Source organism: Bombina bombina, chromosome 7, assembly GCF_027579735.1.
Source record: "Bombina bombina isolate aBomBom1 chromosome 7, aBomBom1.pri, whole genome shotgun sequence".
In the NCBI taxonomy this organism is placed as follows: Eukaryota; Metazoa; Chordata; class Amphibia; order Anura; family Bombinatoridae; genus Bombina; species Bombina bombina.
In genome coordinates this window covers 267,890,021-267,907,395 of record NC_069505.1, presented here as the reverse complement: position 1 = coordinate 267,907,395, position 17,375 = coordinate 267,890,021, and the positions used below count along the sequence as shown (strand labels likewise).

Sequence of the window (17,375 nt, the reverse complement as noted above, 5' to 3'; positions counted from 1 at the left end):
AAATAAATTTGACATAGAATCCTATCAGCCAATCGGAATTTGAGGGACGCCATCTTGGATGATGTCATTTAAAGGAACCGTCATTCGTCATTAGTCCATCGTGCTGGAAGGATGCACGGATGATGACTTCTGCCCGGATCGAATGACCACTTGTGCCCGGCTGGGTGAAGACGGCTCAAGGTAGGGTGATCTTCATGGGGGTAATGTTAGGTTTTTTTTAAGGGGGGATTGGGTGGGTTTTAGAGTAGGGGTGTGTGGGTGGTGGGTTGTAATGTTGGGGGGGTATTGTAATTTCTTTTTCCAGGTAAAAGAGCTGATTACTTTGGGGCAATGCCCCGCAAAAGGCCCTTTTAAGGGCTATTTGTAATTTAGTATAGGGTAGGGCATTTTATTATTTTGGGAGGGTTTTTTATTTTATTAGGGGGCTTAGATTAGGTGTAATTAGTTTAAACTTCTTGTAATTTTTTTTTCTGTAATTTAGTGTTGTTTTTTTTTCGTAATTTAGTTTATTGAATTTAATTGCAATTAATTGTAGGTAGTTTATGTAATTAGATGTGGAGCTAAATTTTGCTCTACGCTCACCTTTTTGCGGCTAACGCCACATTTAAAAAAACCTGTATTACCAGCGTTGGCTTAAGATTGCGTTAGAAAAAAAAGGCTTGTTAGCAACGCACCCCTGTTAACGCCAAACTCGTAATCTAGGCGCTTGTTAGTTTTACGGATATTTTCCTTAAAGGTAGAAAAAAGAAGGCAAGGGTTTCACTAACTTGATAGGCTTTCTTTTTCCTTAGTTATAAAATCGGAAAAGCCCCAACAGTGTGTTCTTTAGCTCTTACTTTTCTGTCTTTGGTAAAAGAGAATAGAGTAAAATTATGTTAAGATTTATGCAATGGTTCCTATGTTATTCTATGTTGCCCTGCGTAGCTATTTATTTTCTAGGCTGTTTATTACTCTAGAGTAAAACTGTGTTAAGATTTATTTAATGGTATCTAAGTGAATTCTTATTGCCCTGTGTGGCTATTCATTCTTCATGTTGTATATTTGTATACTCTGTTGGACTTAAATAAATATTAAAAAAAAAGAAGTTATTTCTGTATTATAACGCAACACACAAAGTTTGATTACACAGTTTGCTGAAGCCGAGCAGCCTATTTTCATTTTATGTCTGTTTTAAATAGGATCTGTAGCAATACTTTTATTAGCACATTAAAACCTTCCCTTTATATCATTTGGTTGCACTTCAGATCTCTGCTGAACTTTGCACAGTAGCAAAGCAAATAGCAAATGATTTGCTCTGACATGTGTTTATAATACAAAAATAGATAGATCCCCAAAGGAAAGAGGACTTCCTAGACATCCTAAGCTGATATCCCAGAATAATTTTCTGGCAGGGCTGCTACAAATAAAACACAGTGAGGTACACGTAAAGGGAGAAATGAAAAGCTAGTAGTAATTTTTGTTATACATTGATGATCATATAAAAAATATATACTGTCAATACTGTATATATATATATATATATATATATATATATATATATATACAGGGAGTGCAGAATTATTAGGCAAGTTGTATTTTTGAGGATTCATTTTATTATTGAACAACAACCATGTTCTCAATGAACCCAAAAAACTCATTAATATCAAAGCTGAATATTTTTGGAAGTAGTTTTTAGTTTGTTTTTAGTTATAGCTATTTTAGGGGGATATCTGTGTGTGCAGGTGACTATTACTGTGCATAATTATTAGGCAACTTAACAAAAAACAAATATATACCCATTTCAATTATTTATTTTTACCAGTGAAACCAATATAACATCTCAACATTCACAAATATACATTTCTGACATTCAAAAACAAAACAAAAACAAATCAGTGACCAATATAGCCACCTTTCTTTGCAAGGACACTCAAAAGCCTGCCATCCATGGATTCTGTCAGTGTTTTGATCTGTTCACCATCAACATTGCGTGCAGCAGCAACCACAGCCTCCCAGACACTGTTCAGAGAGGTGTACTGTTTTCCCTCCTTGTAAATCTCACATTTGATGATGGACCACAGGTTCTCAATGGGGTTCAGATCAGGTGAACAAGGAGGCCATGTCATTAGATTTTCTTCTTTTATACCCTTTCTTGCCAGCCACGCTGTGGAGTACTTGGACGCGTGTGATGGAGCATTGTCCTGCATGAAAATCATGTTTTTCTTGAAGGATGCAGACTTCTTCCTGTACCACTGCTTGAAGAAGGTGTCTTCCAGAAACTGGCAGTAGGACTGGGAGTTGAGCTTGACTCCATCCTCAACCCGAAAAGGCCCCACAAGCTCATCTTTGATGATACCAGCCCAAACCAGTACTCCACCTCCACCTTGCTTGCATCTGAGTCGGACTGGAGCTCTCTGCCCTTTACCAATCCAGCCACGGGCCCATCCATCTGGCCCATCAAGACTCACTCTCATTTCATCAGTCCATAAAACCTTAGAAAAATCAGTTTTGAGATATTTCTTGGCCCAGTCTTGACGTTTCAGCTTGTGTGTCTTGTTCAGTGGTGGTCGTCTTTCAGCCTTTCTTACCTTGGCCATGTCTCTGAGTATTGCACACCTTGTGCTTTTGGGCACTCCAGTGATGTTGTAGCTCTGAAATATGGCCAAACTGGTGGCAAGTGGCATCTTGGCAGCTGCACGCTTGACTTTTCTCAGTTCATGGGCAGTTATTTTGCGCCTTTGTTTTTCCACACGCTTCTTGCGACCCTGTTGACTATTTTGAATGAAACGCTTGATTGTTCGATGATCACGCTTCAGAAGCTTTGCAATTTTAAGAGTGCTGCATCCCTCTGCAAGATATCTTACTATTTTTGACTTTTCTGAGCCTGTCAAGTCCTTCTTTTGACCCATTTTGCCAAAGGAAAGGAAGTTGCCTAATAATTATGCACACCTGATATAGGGTGTTGATGTCATTAGACCACACCCCTTCTCATTACAGAGATGCACATCACCTAATATGCTTAATTGGTAGTAGGCTTTTGAGCCTATACAGCTTGGAGTAAGACAACATGCATAAAGAGGATGATGTGGTCAAAATACTCATTTGCCTAATAATTCTGCACTCCCTGTATATACACAAGTCCATTATGGCCTAGCACTCTCGACGACCGTTATTGTACCGGGGTGCACTACAAATATGCAAATATAACAAAAAATAGAAGGCACTCACCGGATTTAACAAGGGGTTAAAAAACTTTATTCCCTTATGTGTAACGTTTTGGGGAAACACTCCCCATCTTCAGACAATTGTCTGAAGACGGGGAGTGTTTCCCCGAAACGTTACATATAAGGGAATAAAGTGTTTTCACCCATTGTTAAATCCGGTGAGTGCCTTCTATTTTTTGTAATATATATATATATATATATATATATATATATATATATATATATATATATATATGTACAAATCCACAAATCCAGAATTATACTGAAATCCAGACTTTTTCATTAATATTTTCTTAAAAATAAAAGTATAGGTAGAAAACCATTTATCCAAACAGTTTGGGACCGGAAAAGGTTTGAAATAGAATTAATATTTCCGCTCTATGCCACCCATTGAAAATATGGGGAGCGTAAATTACTACAAGTTTGCTCTAATTTTAATTTTTTAGCGAGCTACTTGCAATATGGATTTGAGCCTAAAAGAAGACAGCAGTCTCACAATTGCGTTTCTGCTCCTCGTGCTAACAATAGCACTCCACTTGTAATCTGGCACTATATAGGGGAAAATGTTCTTTGTATTTTTAAAATTGATATTCATATACATATATATATATATATATATATATATATATATATATATATATATATACCTATATACATTTATATAGCTATATAGGTATAGATATATATATTTAACATGAACATTATCAGATATATATATAAAAATATATATTTAAAAAAATAATTCTGTGTGAAGAACATTGGAATGTAAATATGCGTAACCCACTTTAGGTTGCGTCATGTAGGTCTAAAGCAGTGTCGGGTTAGCGCACATGAAGATTGTGTTATCTGTGCATATATCAATATAAAATATTGAAAACATATTAATAATTATTAATAATTATAGTTACAGTGAATGCTCCAAAAATGTTCACATTAAAGTTTGTTGTGTGTTAAATCCAGAGAGTGCAATCATTGGACTTTTGTTTTATATATATATATATATATATATATATATATAATTTTTAGAATATTTTAGTGCATCTTTTATATTTAATAAATAAATAAAACATAACACCTTAATAAAACTCATGTCAGGTCAGCGCAGATGAACATGAATAATTAGTGTACTCCTATCGGGCTTATGTGCGCAAAGCAAATCAATATACCAAATTTACTCAATTTACTAAATATCAATTTACTAAATTCCTTCCCACATGAACTTTTGAACTCCTGACTAGTATTTATATATATATATCTTTATCTTCAACAAAGTCAGAGGCAAACCAGGTTTTCTTCAAAGCAATTAGTCAAATTTATTGACGTTTCGGGGGAACAAAGCTCCCCTTCGTCAGAACATAAATAACACACACAAACTGTGCTTAAATAGAGTGAAACACAAACAGGTACCTCCTTCTTCCTGTCAAAAAAGGCGCCAAACTGACATTGTTTCAGGTTTAGGTTAATGTGACCCTGGAAGTTTACAACATCCACTTCCGGGTTATAATAATCTTTATACGTACAACAATTGTGAACAAAAAGGGGATCACTAGTGTCTCCAGTGGACCCGTGTATTAAAACAACTCACCATAAATAAACCTAGTTCTACATTGTATGTTAAAGCGCAATTTAAAATGTACCTTGTTCCATATATTTCTTATATGACGCATAGTGTGTGCGGTGCTTCACTATACGTGTTTACTTATACTTATGCCGGAAGTTGCGTCACTTCCGGTTGCACCGGAACTCTACCATCGTGACGTCACTTCCGTGACAAATATTTACAATATTACACGTGCAATGCGGTGTCAGTGTTTACATGACAAGTAAGCTTAAACCATAGCAATGTCAGACGTCAATTAGAACAGCCAGTAAGAATATACCAACAAACATTACGTGGTCAACCATTTTAACTTGTCAAAGAAATTTGACAATACAACAGTAAGTTAATGCTCAGAGGATCGGCAGCAGGGTTACATCTCTTAATCCACGTATATAATTCTTCTTACAAGAGGGGGTTTAGTGCATGTCTATATATATATATATATATACATCATTCTTTGTTACAGATAGTAATCAATATGTCACATCAACACCCATCATTATAGCAATTTTATTAGCAACAGTGCATACCTTGTAATACCATTTCACTATCATGTGTTAGAGTCACCTATAAGGGTGGGTAACTCAATACTGGTCTAGGGGGTACAGTGGCGATAGCGCAAATGATCTCTAATTCGCGTCATCGCCCATACCATAGACAATGGCTGGTGGTGCATCCCTTGTCCAAAGGTGAGAGGAACACCCCCAGTCAATCCCCATCCACAACCATCCAGTGCCCCTTCCCAAGAGTGATACATTACAAGGATATATTATGTTAATGCACCAAAATCAGGCACAGAGTTCAGTCCCTTAGGATTTATGGTATCCAGCCTGTACATCCATTCCGCCTCCCTTTTAAGAAGCAGCTTATTTCTGTCTCCACCTCGTGATAGTTTAGGGATATGATCAATGAGAATCACTTTGATTGAAGATACAGGATGTTTGGACACCAACCAGTGGGGTGCCACCGGTTGGTCGAATTCTCCTTTCTTAATGGCCTGCCTTATAGCCATTCAATGGTTGGCCATTCTTTCTCTTTCTCATTCTGATCGGTTTTCAACGGTTTAGAAATCAGTTTGAGGCTACCTAGGTTTAGCTTTTCAAAAATGCCACCAAGGGAACAAAGCAAATTTGACGATAAAAGTAAATTGGAAAGTTGTTTAAAATTGCATGTCCTATTTTAATCATGAAAGTTTAATTTTGACTAGACTGTCCCTTTAAATGTGTTTTTCTTTATAGATGGGGTCAATTTATTAAGGTGCGGATGGACATGATACACTGTATCGTATCATGTCCGCTGCACATCGATAAATGACAACAGCATACGCTGTAGGCATTTATCATTGCACCAGCAGTTCTGGTGAACTGCTTGTGCAATGCCGCCCCCTTCAGATTCACGGCAAATCGTCCGCTAGCAGAGGGTGTCAATCAACCTGATCGTATTTGATCGGGCTGAATGCTGTCCGCCACCTCAGGCGGAGCTGAAGCGGAGTGGGTCGGAAGCAGCATCCACTGCTTCATAAATCGACCCCATAGAGTACATTTAAAATAACATAAAAAAATATTAATTTAACTTCCCTGGGATAATGCATGCATTTATGTGTGTAATATTCTTAGTAAATAAAATGCAAAAAAACAAACAATAAAAGATTGACAAAATCTAAACAGTTTGGTGCAATTTGTCCTTATTTAACAGGCTGTATTCAGTCTGTGCAAAATGGTTCTAGCTATTGAGACCCCTTCCGCCAGAAATGAATGTATCAAACCGGCTTTTTTCCACATTGGTTGCATTTGTATGAAACAGAAGGCAGATGGTTGTCATGAGAATGACCATGTTGTAATCTAAGTCTTTTTAGTGAATGCCCCAGGGCAGATTTTCCATTTTGGTAACTGTAGATGTAATTAGTCACTATAGTCAAATTTTCAGTTAGACTAAAATGGTACATTTTTTATTTGGACTAAATAGTTCATGTAATGTATAATTTCATAAAAAATGTTTGTTTTGATATCAAAATGACATATTTTTCCCCAAACTGATGCTTAAATAGACATGGTAATTACATAAAGGGACAGAATTTTTATTGTTTAAAAATATAGATAATCCCATTAATACACATTCCTCCATTTTGCATAACCAACACTGTTATATTAATGCAATTTTTACCTCTCTGATTACTTTGTATCTAAGCCTCTGCAGACTGCCCTCTTATCTCAGTTCTTTTGACAGACATGCATTTTAACCAATCAGTGCAGACTTTTAAAGGGACAGTCTAGTCAAAGTTAAATTTTCATGATTCAGATAGGGCATACAACTTTCCAATTTACTTTAATCATAAAATTTGCTTTGTTCCATTAATGGTAGTTTTGAAAAGCTAAACCTAGGTAATCTCAAACTGATTTCTAAACCGTTGAAAACCACCTCTTAGCTCAGAGCATTTTGAAAGTTATTCACAGTTAGACAGTACTAGTTCATATGTGTCATATAGATAACATTGTGCTCATTCCCGTGAAGTTATTTAAGAGTCTGCACTGATTGGCTAATCTGCCTGTCTGTCAAAAGCACTGGGATAAGGGGGGCAGTCTGCAGATGCTTAGATACAAGGTAATCACAGAGGTAAAAAGTATATTAATATAACAGTGTTGGTTATGCAAAACTGGGGAATGGGTAATAAAGGGATATCTATATTTTTAAACAATAACAATTCTGGTGTAGCCTGTCTCTTTAACTCCACGGAAGTGAGCACAGTGTTATCTATATGACAAACATGAACTAACAGTGCCTAACTGTCAAAAACTGTCAAAATGCACTGAGATAAGAGGCAGTCCAACTGTTTAGAAATTAGAATATGAGCCTACCTAGGTTTAGCTTTCCACAAAGAAAGCAAAGCAAATTTGATGATAAAAGTACATTGGAAAGTTGTTTAAAATTACGTACCCTATCTGAATCATGACAGTTTAATTTTGACTAGGCTGTCTCTTTAAAGGGACATGAAACATTTTTTTCTTTAATGATTCAGGTAGAGTATGCAACTGTAAACAACTTTCTAATTTACTTATATTATCACATTTTCTTTGTTCTCTTTATAAAGATGTAAGCTCAAGATTGTGCACGTCTAGAGCACTATATGGCAGCAGTTTTGCAAGAGCACTAGATGGCAGCACTATTTCCTGTCATGTAGTGCTCCATAAACCTACCTAGGTATCTCATCACAAAGAATAATATAGGAATGAAGCACATTTGATAATAGCATTTAATTTGACAAAATGTAAATTGTATGCTCTGCCTGAATCACAAAAGAACATGTTTGGGTTTCATTTCCCTACAATTATAAATGTTCTATGGTTTAAATGAACGAGTGACAGCTAAACATGTCAACATATTTTTTGCTTGAAAAAATGTTAAGTAAAACGTTTAAATTTAAAATGAATTTAACAGGAAGTGAATGATTGTGTAGAACTGAATTCTGGGATTGTACTGCTCACTGGCCAATAGGGTCAGCTCTTAGACAACAAAAACTGGTGTATTTGGCTCAGGAACACCGATTGGAACCCCCACAAAAAATAACAAAATAAAAAATAAAAGTTATAACACATGTTAGAAAAATTCTCTTTTAAAGAGACGGTCTAGTATAAATTAAACTTTCATTATTCAGATAGGACTAATCAACTTTCCAATTTACTTTTATCATCAAATTTGCTTTTCTCTCTTGGTATTCTTAGTTTAAACTAAACATAGGTAGGCTCATAAGCTAATTTCTAAGCCCTTGAGGGCTGCCTCTTATCACATGCTTTTTAAATCTCTTTTCAACACAAAGAGACAGAAAGTACACGTGGGCCATATAGATAACACTGTGTTCAGGCACAGGGGGTTATTTAAGATTTAGCACGAAACAATGCTAAATGCAAGACAATAGATAATAAACAGTCACAGTCATGTGATCAGGGGGCTGGAAGAAGGTTCCTAGATATAAGGTAATCACAGAGGTAAAAAGTATATTAATATAACTGTGTTGGTTATGCAAAACTGGGGAATGGGTAATAAAGGGATTATCTATCTTTTAAAACAATAACAATTCTATGGTAGACTGTCCCTTTAAATGAAACTGGTAAAATATTTGAGTATCACGATCCTTTAAATTCACCCATTTATGACAAGGATGATAAATATTGAGTTGTTGCTTGGGACTTTGGTTTCTTTTGAAAGCTGCTGTATGTGCTATACTATGGGGATGGCTTTGTAACCACAGTTTCTTGAAACTTAAAGGGATATGAACCCCCAAATGTTTCTTTTGTGATTCAAACAAAGCATACAATTTTATCAAATTTGCTTCCTTCTCATAATATTTTGTGTTGAAGAGATACCTAGGTAGGCATCTAGAGCTCTACAATAGTGCTGCTAACCAGTGCTCTTGCAAATGGATAACATTCTTTTCAACAAAAGATACCAAGAAAAAAAGTGATAACAGAAGTAAATTAGAAAGTTGTTTAAAAATGCATGCTCTGGGGCCTATCTATCAAGCCCCGAATGGAGGTTGATGCCCCGTGTCTTCAGACTCGCCAGAAACAGCAATTAGGAAGCAGCGGTCACAAAGACCGCTGCTCCATAACCTGTCTGCCTGCTCTGAGCAGGAGGACAGACATCGCCGGAGTACGATCGGGTTGATTGACACCCCCTGCTGGCGGCCGATTGACTGCGAATCTGCAGGGGCTGGCATTGCACCAGCAGCTCTTGTGAGCTGCTGGTGCAATGCTGAATACGGAGAGCGTATTGCTCTCCGTATTCAGCGAGGTCTGGCGGACCTGATCCGCACTGTCGGATCAGGTCCGCCAGACCTTGTTAAATAGAGGCCTCTGTCTGAATCATAAAATAAACATTTTGGGGTTCATATTCCTGTAATATTGATACCTATTTTTTAGTTTTGATATACACATAGACACAGCTTCAAATTGCTCATATTTTTAAAGGAACAGTAAAGTCAAAATTAAAATATAATTCAGATAGAGCTCAAGTTTTAGACTACTTTCCAATTTACTTTTACTATTTTGAAATTTGCTTTAGTCTCTTGGTATCCTTAGCATAAGGAGCAGCAGTGCACTAATGGAAGCTAGCTGAAAACATTGGGCGAGCCAATGACAAGAGTCATCATATATGTGCAACCACCAATCACCAGCTTGCTCTCAATAATACATTTGGGTATAGATAGATTTCAACATGGCAGCACCCATGACTAGAGGGATGTGGGGAGGGATGTGGGGAATAACCTCAATACTATGCTTATAACATGTATTTAGTGTTGAATGTCCCTTTAATACTGCAAATTGTAAACAACACATAAGCTAATGTATTTTTTAATCATTACTTTGATTTCTATTGAATAACCAGCTAATGTGTAGAATTGGCACAGCCAATATATTCACAATATATAACATTTATTATATTGGCACCCACAATATATTCACAATACATAAAATTTATTATGAAACAAACAAAATATATAATTTTGTTTAGAGTTTGCTGGGCTGTTTGAGATGGAAGACTGAAATTTCCAGAGTAGGAATTGTTCTTTATTTTTTGCTTACATTTTGTTTTATATTGCATTTAATAAATGTACCTGGAGACAATGAGAATAAAATTGATTATTTATTAAAAGGCACACTTTAATATACTATTACCTCCATGTGCTTATTCACAAGTAATATGTGAAAGGGCTGAACAGTTGATGCAAAAATAAATCTATTGAACTTAACATCTGGAGGCAGATAACCTACTACACAATATCACATCATTACCTTTAATCAGTTTGCTGTGAATATAGAGCTATGCCTCTCCAGAGATCAGTATACTGTAGGCTAGATTCATTAACAGACTCTCTGCTATATATCCAGTTTCATCTACTCATATATTATTCTTTTGAGTCCATTCACTTAAAAATGGAGCAATATTGGCCTCTAGTTAAAAGCAGTATATAACAAGTGCTAAAAAGCCTTTTAGTGAATTTAGCACATTGTATCTTCTATATATCTTTTTTTACTTTTTTCCGATTGGTTCATTTGTTTGTTATATAATTTGAATGTGATCAATATATATTTTTTCTGTCTTGTAGCAGTTCCTATGTAATATCCTTGATTTTGCCTCTTGACCATCAACACCGAAAATATTTTTTATCTGGCTCTTTACAGAAAAAAACGTTTTCCAGCCCCTGCTCTATGACAATGGGCAGCATTTTCATAAATTTGGAGCTGAGAAGGATAATCTGGCCCTTGTAGCCCCAGAAACTGTCGTTGTGGCCCTGTGAACAATAAGGAAAGAAAAAGATAGATTAAAACACAATTTCCAAAACTCCCACCAGCTAAATATACATAGTATCATGTAATATAATAATTAAATCATATAATATAATCAATACATTTTGTTTTTTGTTACTTTGCTCAGATTATAGTATAAGATATAAATTGTATATCCTATCTGTGCAAAGGGACAAAAAACAAAACAAAATGACTATAGATCATTTTCAGAGAACACAGTGTGTGCATTCTCTTTAATCCCTGAACAAGATTTAGAAGATAACGCGGGCGCCATTTTTTCGATAATACTGCATTTTTTTGGTTTATAAATTATCATAGATATATTACAATATTTTTCACAATGTATTAGATAAGGCAGTGTGTGCATTCTCTTTAATCCCTGAACAAGATTTAGAAGATAACGCGGGCGCCATTTTTTCGATAATACTGCATTTTTTTGGTTTATAAATTATCATAGATATATTACAATATTTTTCACAATGTATTAGATAAGGCTGTTACAGCGTACTATCTATCTGTATAAAATCTCTAACATTTTAATTCTTTTCATGTTGGTTATTTTTTCATATATTTTTTTATTAAGCTTTTCAAAGACAACACAATCAAGGAAACTAATAGAACACCAGTTACATTATCTGCAGGAGAAATCAAAGTAACATAGTCAACAACAAAATAAGGCACATAGCGAATATCAAGAATAAAACAATTAGGTCACATCAGGTGCATATGAAATTATCACCAGAGCTTGACTGCTACTAAGCACAGTAATACATGAAGAAAAGGAAACCTACTTTTAAGTAGCGATATAGGGCACCATGTACTAAGCTGTCAATTAATCCAACATTGTAGGTCGTGGATAAACTCCCTGTTACTCGCCGCGGGCGAAATGGTGTTCGCTGTCACTATGTACTAAAAAAACACCCTTAAATAGACATGTCTAGCCCGCTCCGAGCAGTGGCGGATTATTGATAAATTTGATGCCTCGCTCGCCGTGACTAATCTAATGTACTTAAATGTCAGTAGTTTTGACTGATATGATTATTGACTAATCGATTAGTGACATTTTCTTCAGTATTCAGTATTCTGTCTTCTAGACCGGATTTGCATCACACAGAGAAAAAACAAATAGAGACGTGTCTCCATACCTGAAGAAATAAACAATGTAAGTACAATGATGATATTACTGCCTTTAATATTGGTCTAGATTGGCATCTACATTGACTTTCCTATTGTTTTGTACCTTGCCCGCTACCTAAAAGGTGGCAAGGCAAAAATAAGGAGGTGGTAGCGAAAAATGTAGCGAGAGGATACATAGATTTTTTTAGTACATTAGTTTATTGCGAGTTGGTGGTCAAATCTGTCTATTTACATTGAAAAAAAAATGAGTGGTAACATGGTTTGGCAGATACAAGTTTAAAAATGTGGGTTTGAACATAGTTGACACCTTTGTACATATCCATGTGCAAGTTTTGATGCAAAAATATTTGCGGGCAGCTCGCTGACTGCTTAGTACATGGAGCCCATAGTGTCAAATGAGATATGAGGCATAGTACATACACATGATTGTATCTACAAATATGAGTGCCTCCACCAAAAGCAGACTCCCAGATTCACAATGAGGCTTCTACCTGGGCTCACAAAGCAAATCAAACTGTAAATATTGGATGATATTTTTTTGTTAAGAATTCTGTGGATATGAATAACTAGAATATACTAATAGAATGTGTAGAACCTTAGTGCTATTTCGAAGAAAGGGACACTGAAGATCCCCTAGAACAGTGTTATTGAACCAGTGTGCCGTGGCACACTAGTGTGCCGTGAGAGATCCTCAGGTGTGCCGCGGCAGACTGACAATCACTATGATTGTGAATGAATGTCAATATGTCATGTATAGTTTGTAGGAGGCATGGCATGACAGCACAGTACAGTGTATATATATATATATATATATATATATATATACTGTATATATATATCCTGTATTAGGCTACAATGTGTGATTTTGTAAAATTTTGGGATGGTGGTGTGCCACATGATTTTTTAATGTAAAAAAGTGTGCCACGGCAAAAAAAAGGTTGCAAATCACTGCCCTAGAACACTTTGGAGAATATATAGACACGTTGAGGCTATTAGCTCTCACTTGTATAAGAACCTCAAACTTCAAGTCGAATTGTAAACATAGTTTGAGGTATTAAAGATAGCTAAGGCACCAACGAATATCTCTCTATCAGTTACACTTTCTTTTAAACTGAGCAGCAAAATAGACTAAGCTTTCTCTCAGGGGCAGGATGGCACAATCGGATAAAAACTACATTTTCTATAATTGGGTTAAGCAACCTATAAGGATCTCTCCCTTTGGGTCTTGATGTAGCATTGAGGAGAATAGAGGAATAAAATAAGGAGAAAAAATGCTAACCTCAAATATTCCACCGTTTGAATATTTTTATTATTTATTTCTTAATTTTATATTTATATTTTATTATATATTGTATTTTGATATTGTTTATTTGTATTTCTTAAATTTGAGTTCCTGTGTCTAGAGGGACTTACTATCTAACACATAACATAATTATTTATCTTATCAAGAACGTGTATGGGCTGACTTCGGTATTATTATTATTTAAAGATAGAAAGGGCTCACTGCCAATATTTAGCCTTGGGGTATCACATCCTAGCAGCTTTTGATGATATAATGGTCCAAGCTATCTGTCATGGTCGATTTAGATTGGTTACAGCTCAGATAAGGTGATACAGGACTTGTGTTGGGGCAATGCTGCACCTGTCTCTATAGCTGTCATTACCCTGTTCTAAATTTAATGTATTCCTGATTCCACTCTACTGTTGGTGTTTTAAATCTGAACAATATACCTATATTTTTATATATTTCTAAATTGTATATATGTGCGTTTGGGGTTGCTTATACAATGTATTTCCGTATTCCATATTTTTGTTTGTGGTGGAAATTTTTAAAAAAATGGGAGGGGTGGTTGCTTAATAAAGAAAGAAATATGATTGCTGCATTTACCAGAATTGTTGTAAGCAGTATCTTGACATGTCCTGCAATGGCACGGTTCATTCGAACATCAGTGATTACAAAGCACACAGCACATGCTCACTGAGGTCATATTCGCCAGTCCACTTTTATCCATATATTTTCCTGCTATGTCATAAAATATTAAAGCAAATGAACTGTTTTGTTTTTAAAAAAAATCTAGTATGCTTAATTGATTCCCCCCCCCAAGATGTACGACAATACTTTTTGTAGAAAGCGAGTAGACAAAACCTTTATATGTACAGAATATTGTAGTGCACCCACTAATTAAAACGCCCAGTGTGCAGTGAACATAACCTAAAATGAGGAAATTAACAAAGCTAAATATAGATCCAAAATTCCATTGGATATGTTTTTTTCTGTATCATGATGCTTGTTAGTAAAACAGATCTATAAGTGTATGAAAAAAAATATTTAATTTATATTATATTTTTTCTATTACAGCATAAGGACAAAAGCAAAAGGACTGCATTATTTGGACATTATGTGCAAAGAGGCGAATAATTCATTATAGATGGTAAGCCATTCATGCATAACTTTACATTTGCCTGTAGGTAAACTATGCACCTGGTGATAGGCTGTATGAATCACATTACAGCAAATGTTTGCAATATACTCAGCATAGTCTTCTTTGTTTTAAAATATAGAAACACTCATAGCAATAGCACATGAACCAAATTAATAAATAATGCAACATTCAACATTCGATGACTAGTCCACTTAAATTTAAAGTTGGTACATAAGTTACCTATTGCTGCAATATAACAAAATATTTTTAAATTAACAAAATAGGTAAAGTATCACAATCCTTTTTTTCTTTTTATTCACTTTTTTATTATTATTTTGTATTATTGAACAAACCACAAATGACTACCAAAGACAGATATATATTACTTCAGAAAGATAGGAGTATATTCTGTCACAGTCAAAAAGCTCAACATTGATTTTATCTACAAAATGTTCTTAGACTTTGTTTATAAACAATATAGGCAAGCGCTTTTTCAATTGCAACAGAATTTGGTGTGGTAATTGCATGATTTCAATTACATTAATATGTTTTTATATTTAATTGAAAAGACAATGTCTTGATAAATGTATTACTTTATTAGGTATTAAAAGCAATTCAATGATGTGTGTATGTATATGTGTGTATGTGTATGTATATGTGTGTATGTATATGTGTGTATGTATATGTGTGTATGTATATGTGTGTATGTATATGTGTGTATATATATGTGTGTATGTATATGTGTGTATGTATATGTGTGTATATATATATGTGTGTATGTATATGTGTGTGTATATATATATATATGTGTGTATATATATATGTGTGTATGTATATGTGTGTATGTATATGTGTGTATGTGTATGTGTGTATGCATATGCGTGTATGTATATGTGTGTATATATATATGTGTGTATGTATATGTGTGTATATATATATGTGTGTATGTATATGTGTGTATGTATATGTGTGTATATATATATATGTGTGTATGTATATGTGTGTATATATATGTGTGTATGTATATGTGTGTATGTATATGTGTGTATGTATATGTGTGTATATATATGTGTGTATGTATATGTGTGTATGTATATGTGTGTATATATATATATATGTGTGTATGTATATGTGTGTATGTATATGTGTGTATATATATATATATGTGTGTATGTATATGTGTGTATGTATATGTGTGTATGTGTATGTGTGTATGTATATGCGTGTATGCATATGTGTGTATGCATATGTGTGTGTATGTATATGTGTGTATGTATATGTGTGTATGTATATGTGTGTATGTGTATGTGTGTATGTATATGTGTGTATGCATATGTGTGTGTATATATATATATATATATATATATATATATATATATAAATATATAATATTTTAATAAGATATAAATTAAAAAAAGGAAAACATAGTATTTGTAGCAGAGACTGGGAAAATCTCATCTGTTACAGCCAGTGGCTTGTGATCTTATGCTTTCTCTACCAAAGGGATTCCTCCACAAACCTAAATTTATAATTTATTCATAGGCTCAAGTTACTTAGCCTGCATTGATTTGGTTTTTCTGCTTTTTTCCCCCCTCTTTCCATTCATAAGCCTTTTTAATTCTTGATGCCTCAGATAGCTAGCTGCTGCAGCACTGATATGATGCAAACCTGCCTTTATGCACAAGGACAAGCTACATACGACTTAATTAATTGCACGATCCTGACCAAAAGCAGATGACAGTCTCTTGCCACTGGATAACTGCTGCTTTGTCAAAGACGATCCCGACATGTCATATCAGCAAGCCTCCGATTTTGTCTGTTGTGTTTCTTTCTACTTTCTCAGCGTGCTTGCTGTTTCCACGGTTCAGTTCATTCTCTGTGGCTGCACTCACAACAAAAGCTGTTATGCAGCAGAGGACTGAATGAATTGAGGGGAACTCTCCGGTGGGTGTTTACTGTCCCTTGTGTCAGCTCCCCCCCCCCACCAAAAAAAATACATGCACAGCATCCCTAGCAACTGATCAGCAGCCAACCCTCTAAGATGTGCATGCCTTAAATTTGCTCCCTCTTTACAGTTTGCGCCCTCCCTTACTCTAATACTCCTGACTATTTTTTTATTTCGGCTTGGTCCATCTCCCACAAGTTTTCTCCTGTCATTTGTCAGCACTTTCCTGAAATGCTTTCTCCTGCTCCAGTGAACCAACACTGCAGGACTTGATATGGGATGAAGTTTGGAGGTGACCAGGAACAGACAGAAGACCTCTAGGCAGCTCTCCATTTGATAAGTGAGCAGTAATTGCTAGAAGACAGGCTGCACAGTTGGAATCAATAGTCTGCTTTCTTGCTGTTAAGGACACATTGGGCAAGCAGTAGGTCACTGAAGTAACTACAGTGTACTGCTTACTGCGGAGTTGGATAGAACTACATGCAAGAGTCTGCAGTAGTGCTACAAAAGATTGCTGTCACCAAGGGCACAATAGTTTTCAAGTCATTAGTGCTTTCAACTGTTAGTTTTCTGGTTTTCTAAAGGACCTTTCTAGGATGAATGATAAATGAGCAATTCTGCCTTTGAAGGAGAACTAGAAAGAAAACATCTGCTTTGTGATACTGGTGTGCTTTCATTTTACTGTACAAGTCTCTCCAGGCACTTAAAGAGAAAACATGCAAAGGATTCTGAATATTGCGCACATTTTGGGGGTCTTCTTCC

At 35.3% G+C, this 17,375-nt stretch overlaps 1 protein-coding gene across 1 annotated transcript in view; it reads left to right on the top strand.

The window, feature by feature from the left end:
- The window catches only part of CACNA2D3 (calcium voltage-gated channel auxiliary subunit alpha2delta 3), a 1,718,630-nt gene that overhangs the window by 60,042 nt on the left and 1,641,213 nt on the right, over window positions 1-17,375 (top strand). The window contains 2 exon segments of the mRNA XM_053720740.1: window positions 14,605-14,677; window positions 16,278-17,375. The exon segment at window positions 16,278-17,375 is cut by the window's right edge and continues 73 nt beyond it. Coding sequence (XP_053576715.1) covers window positions 17,330-17,375 — 46 coding nt within the window. The 5' untranslated portion in view covers window positions 14,605-14,677; window positions 16,278-17,329.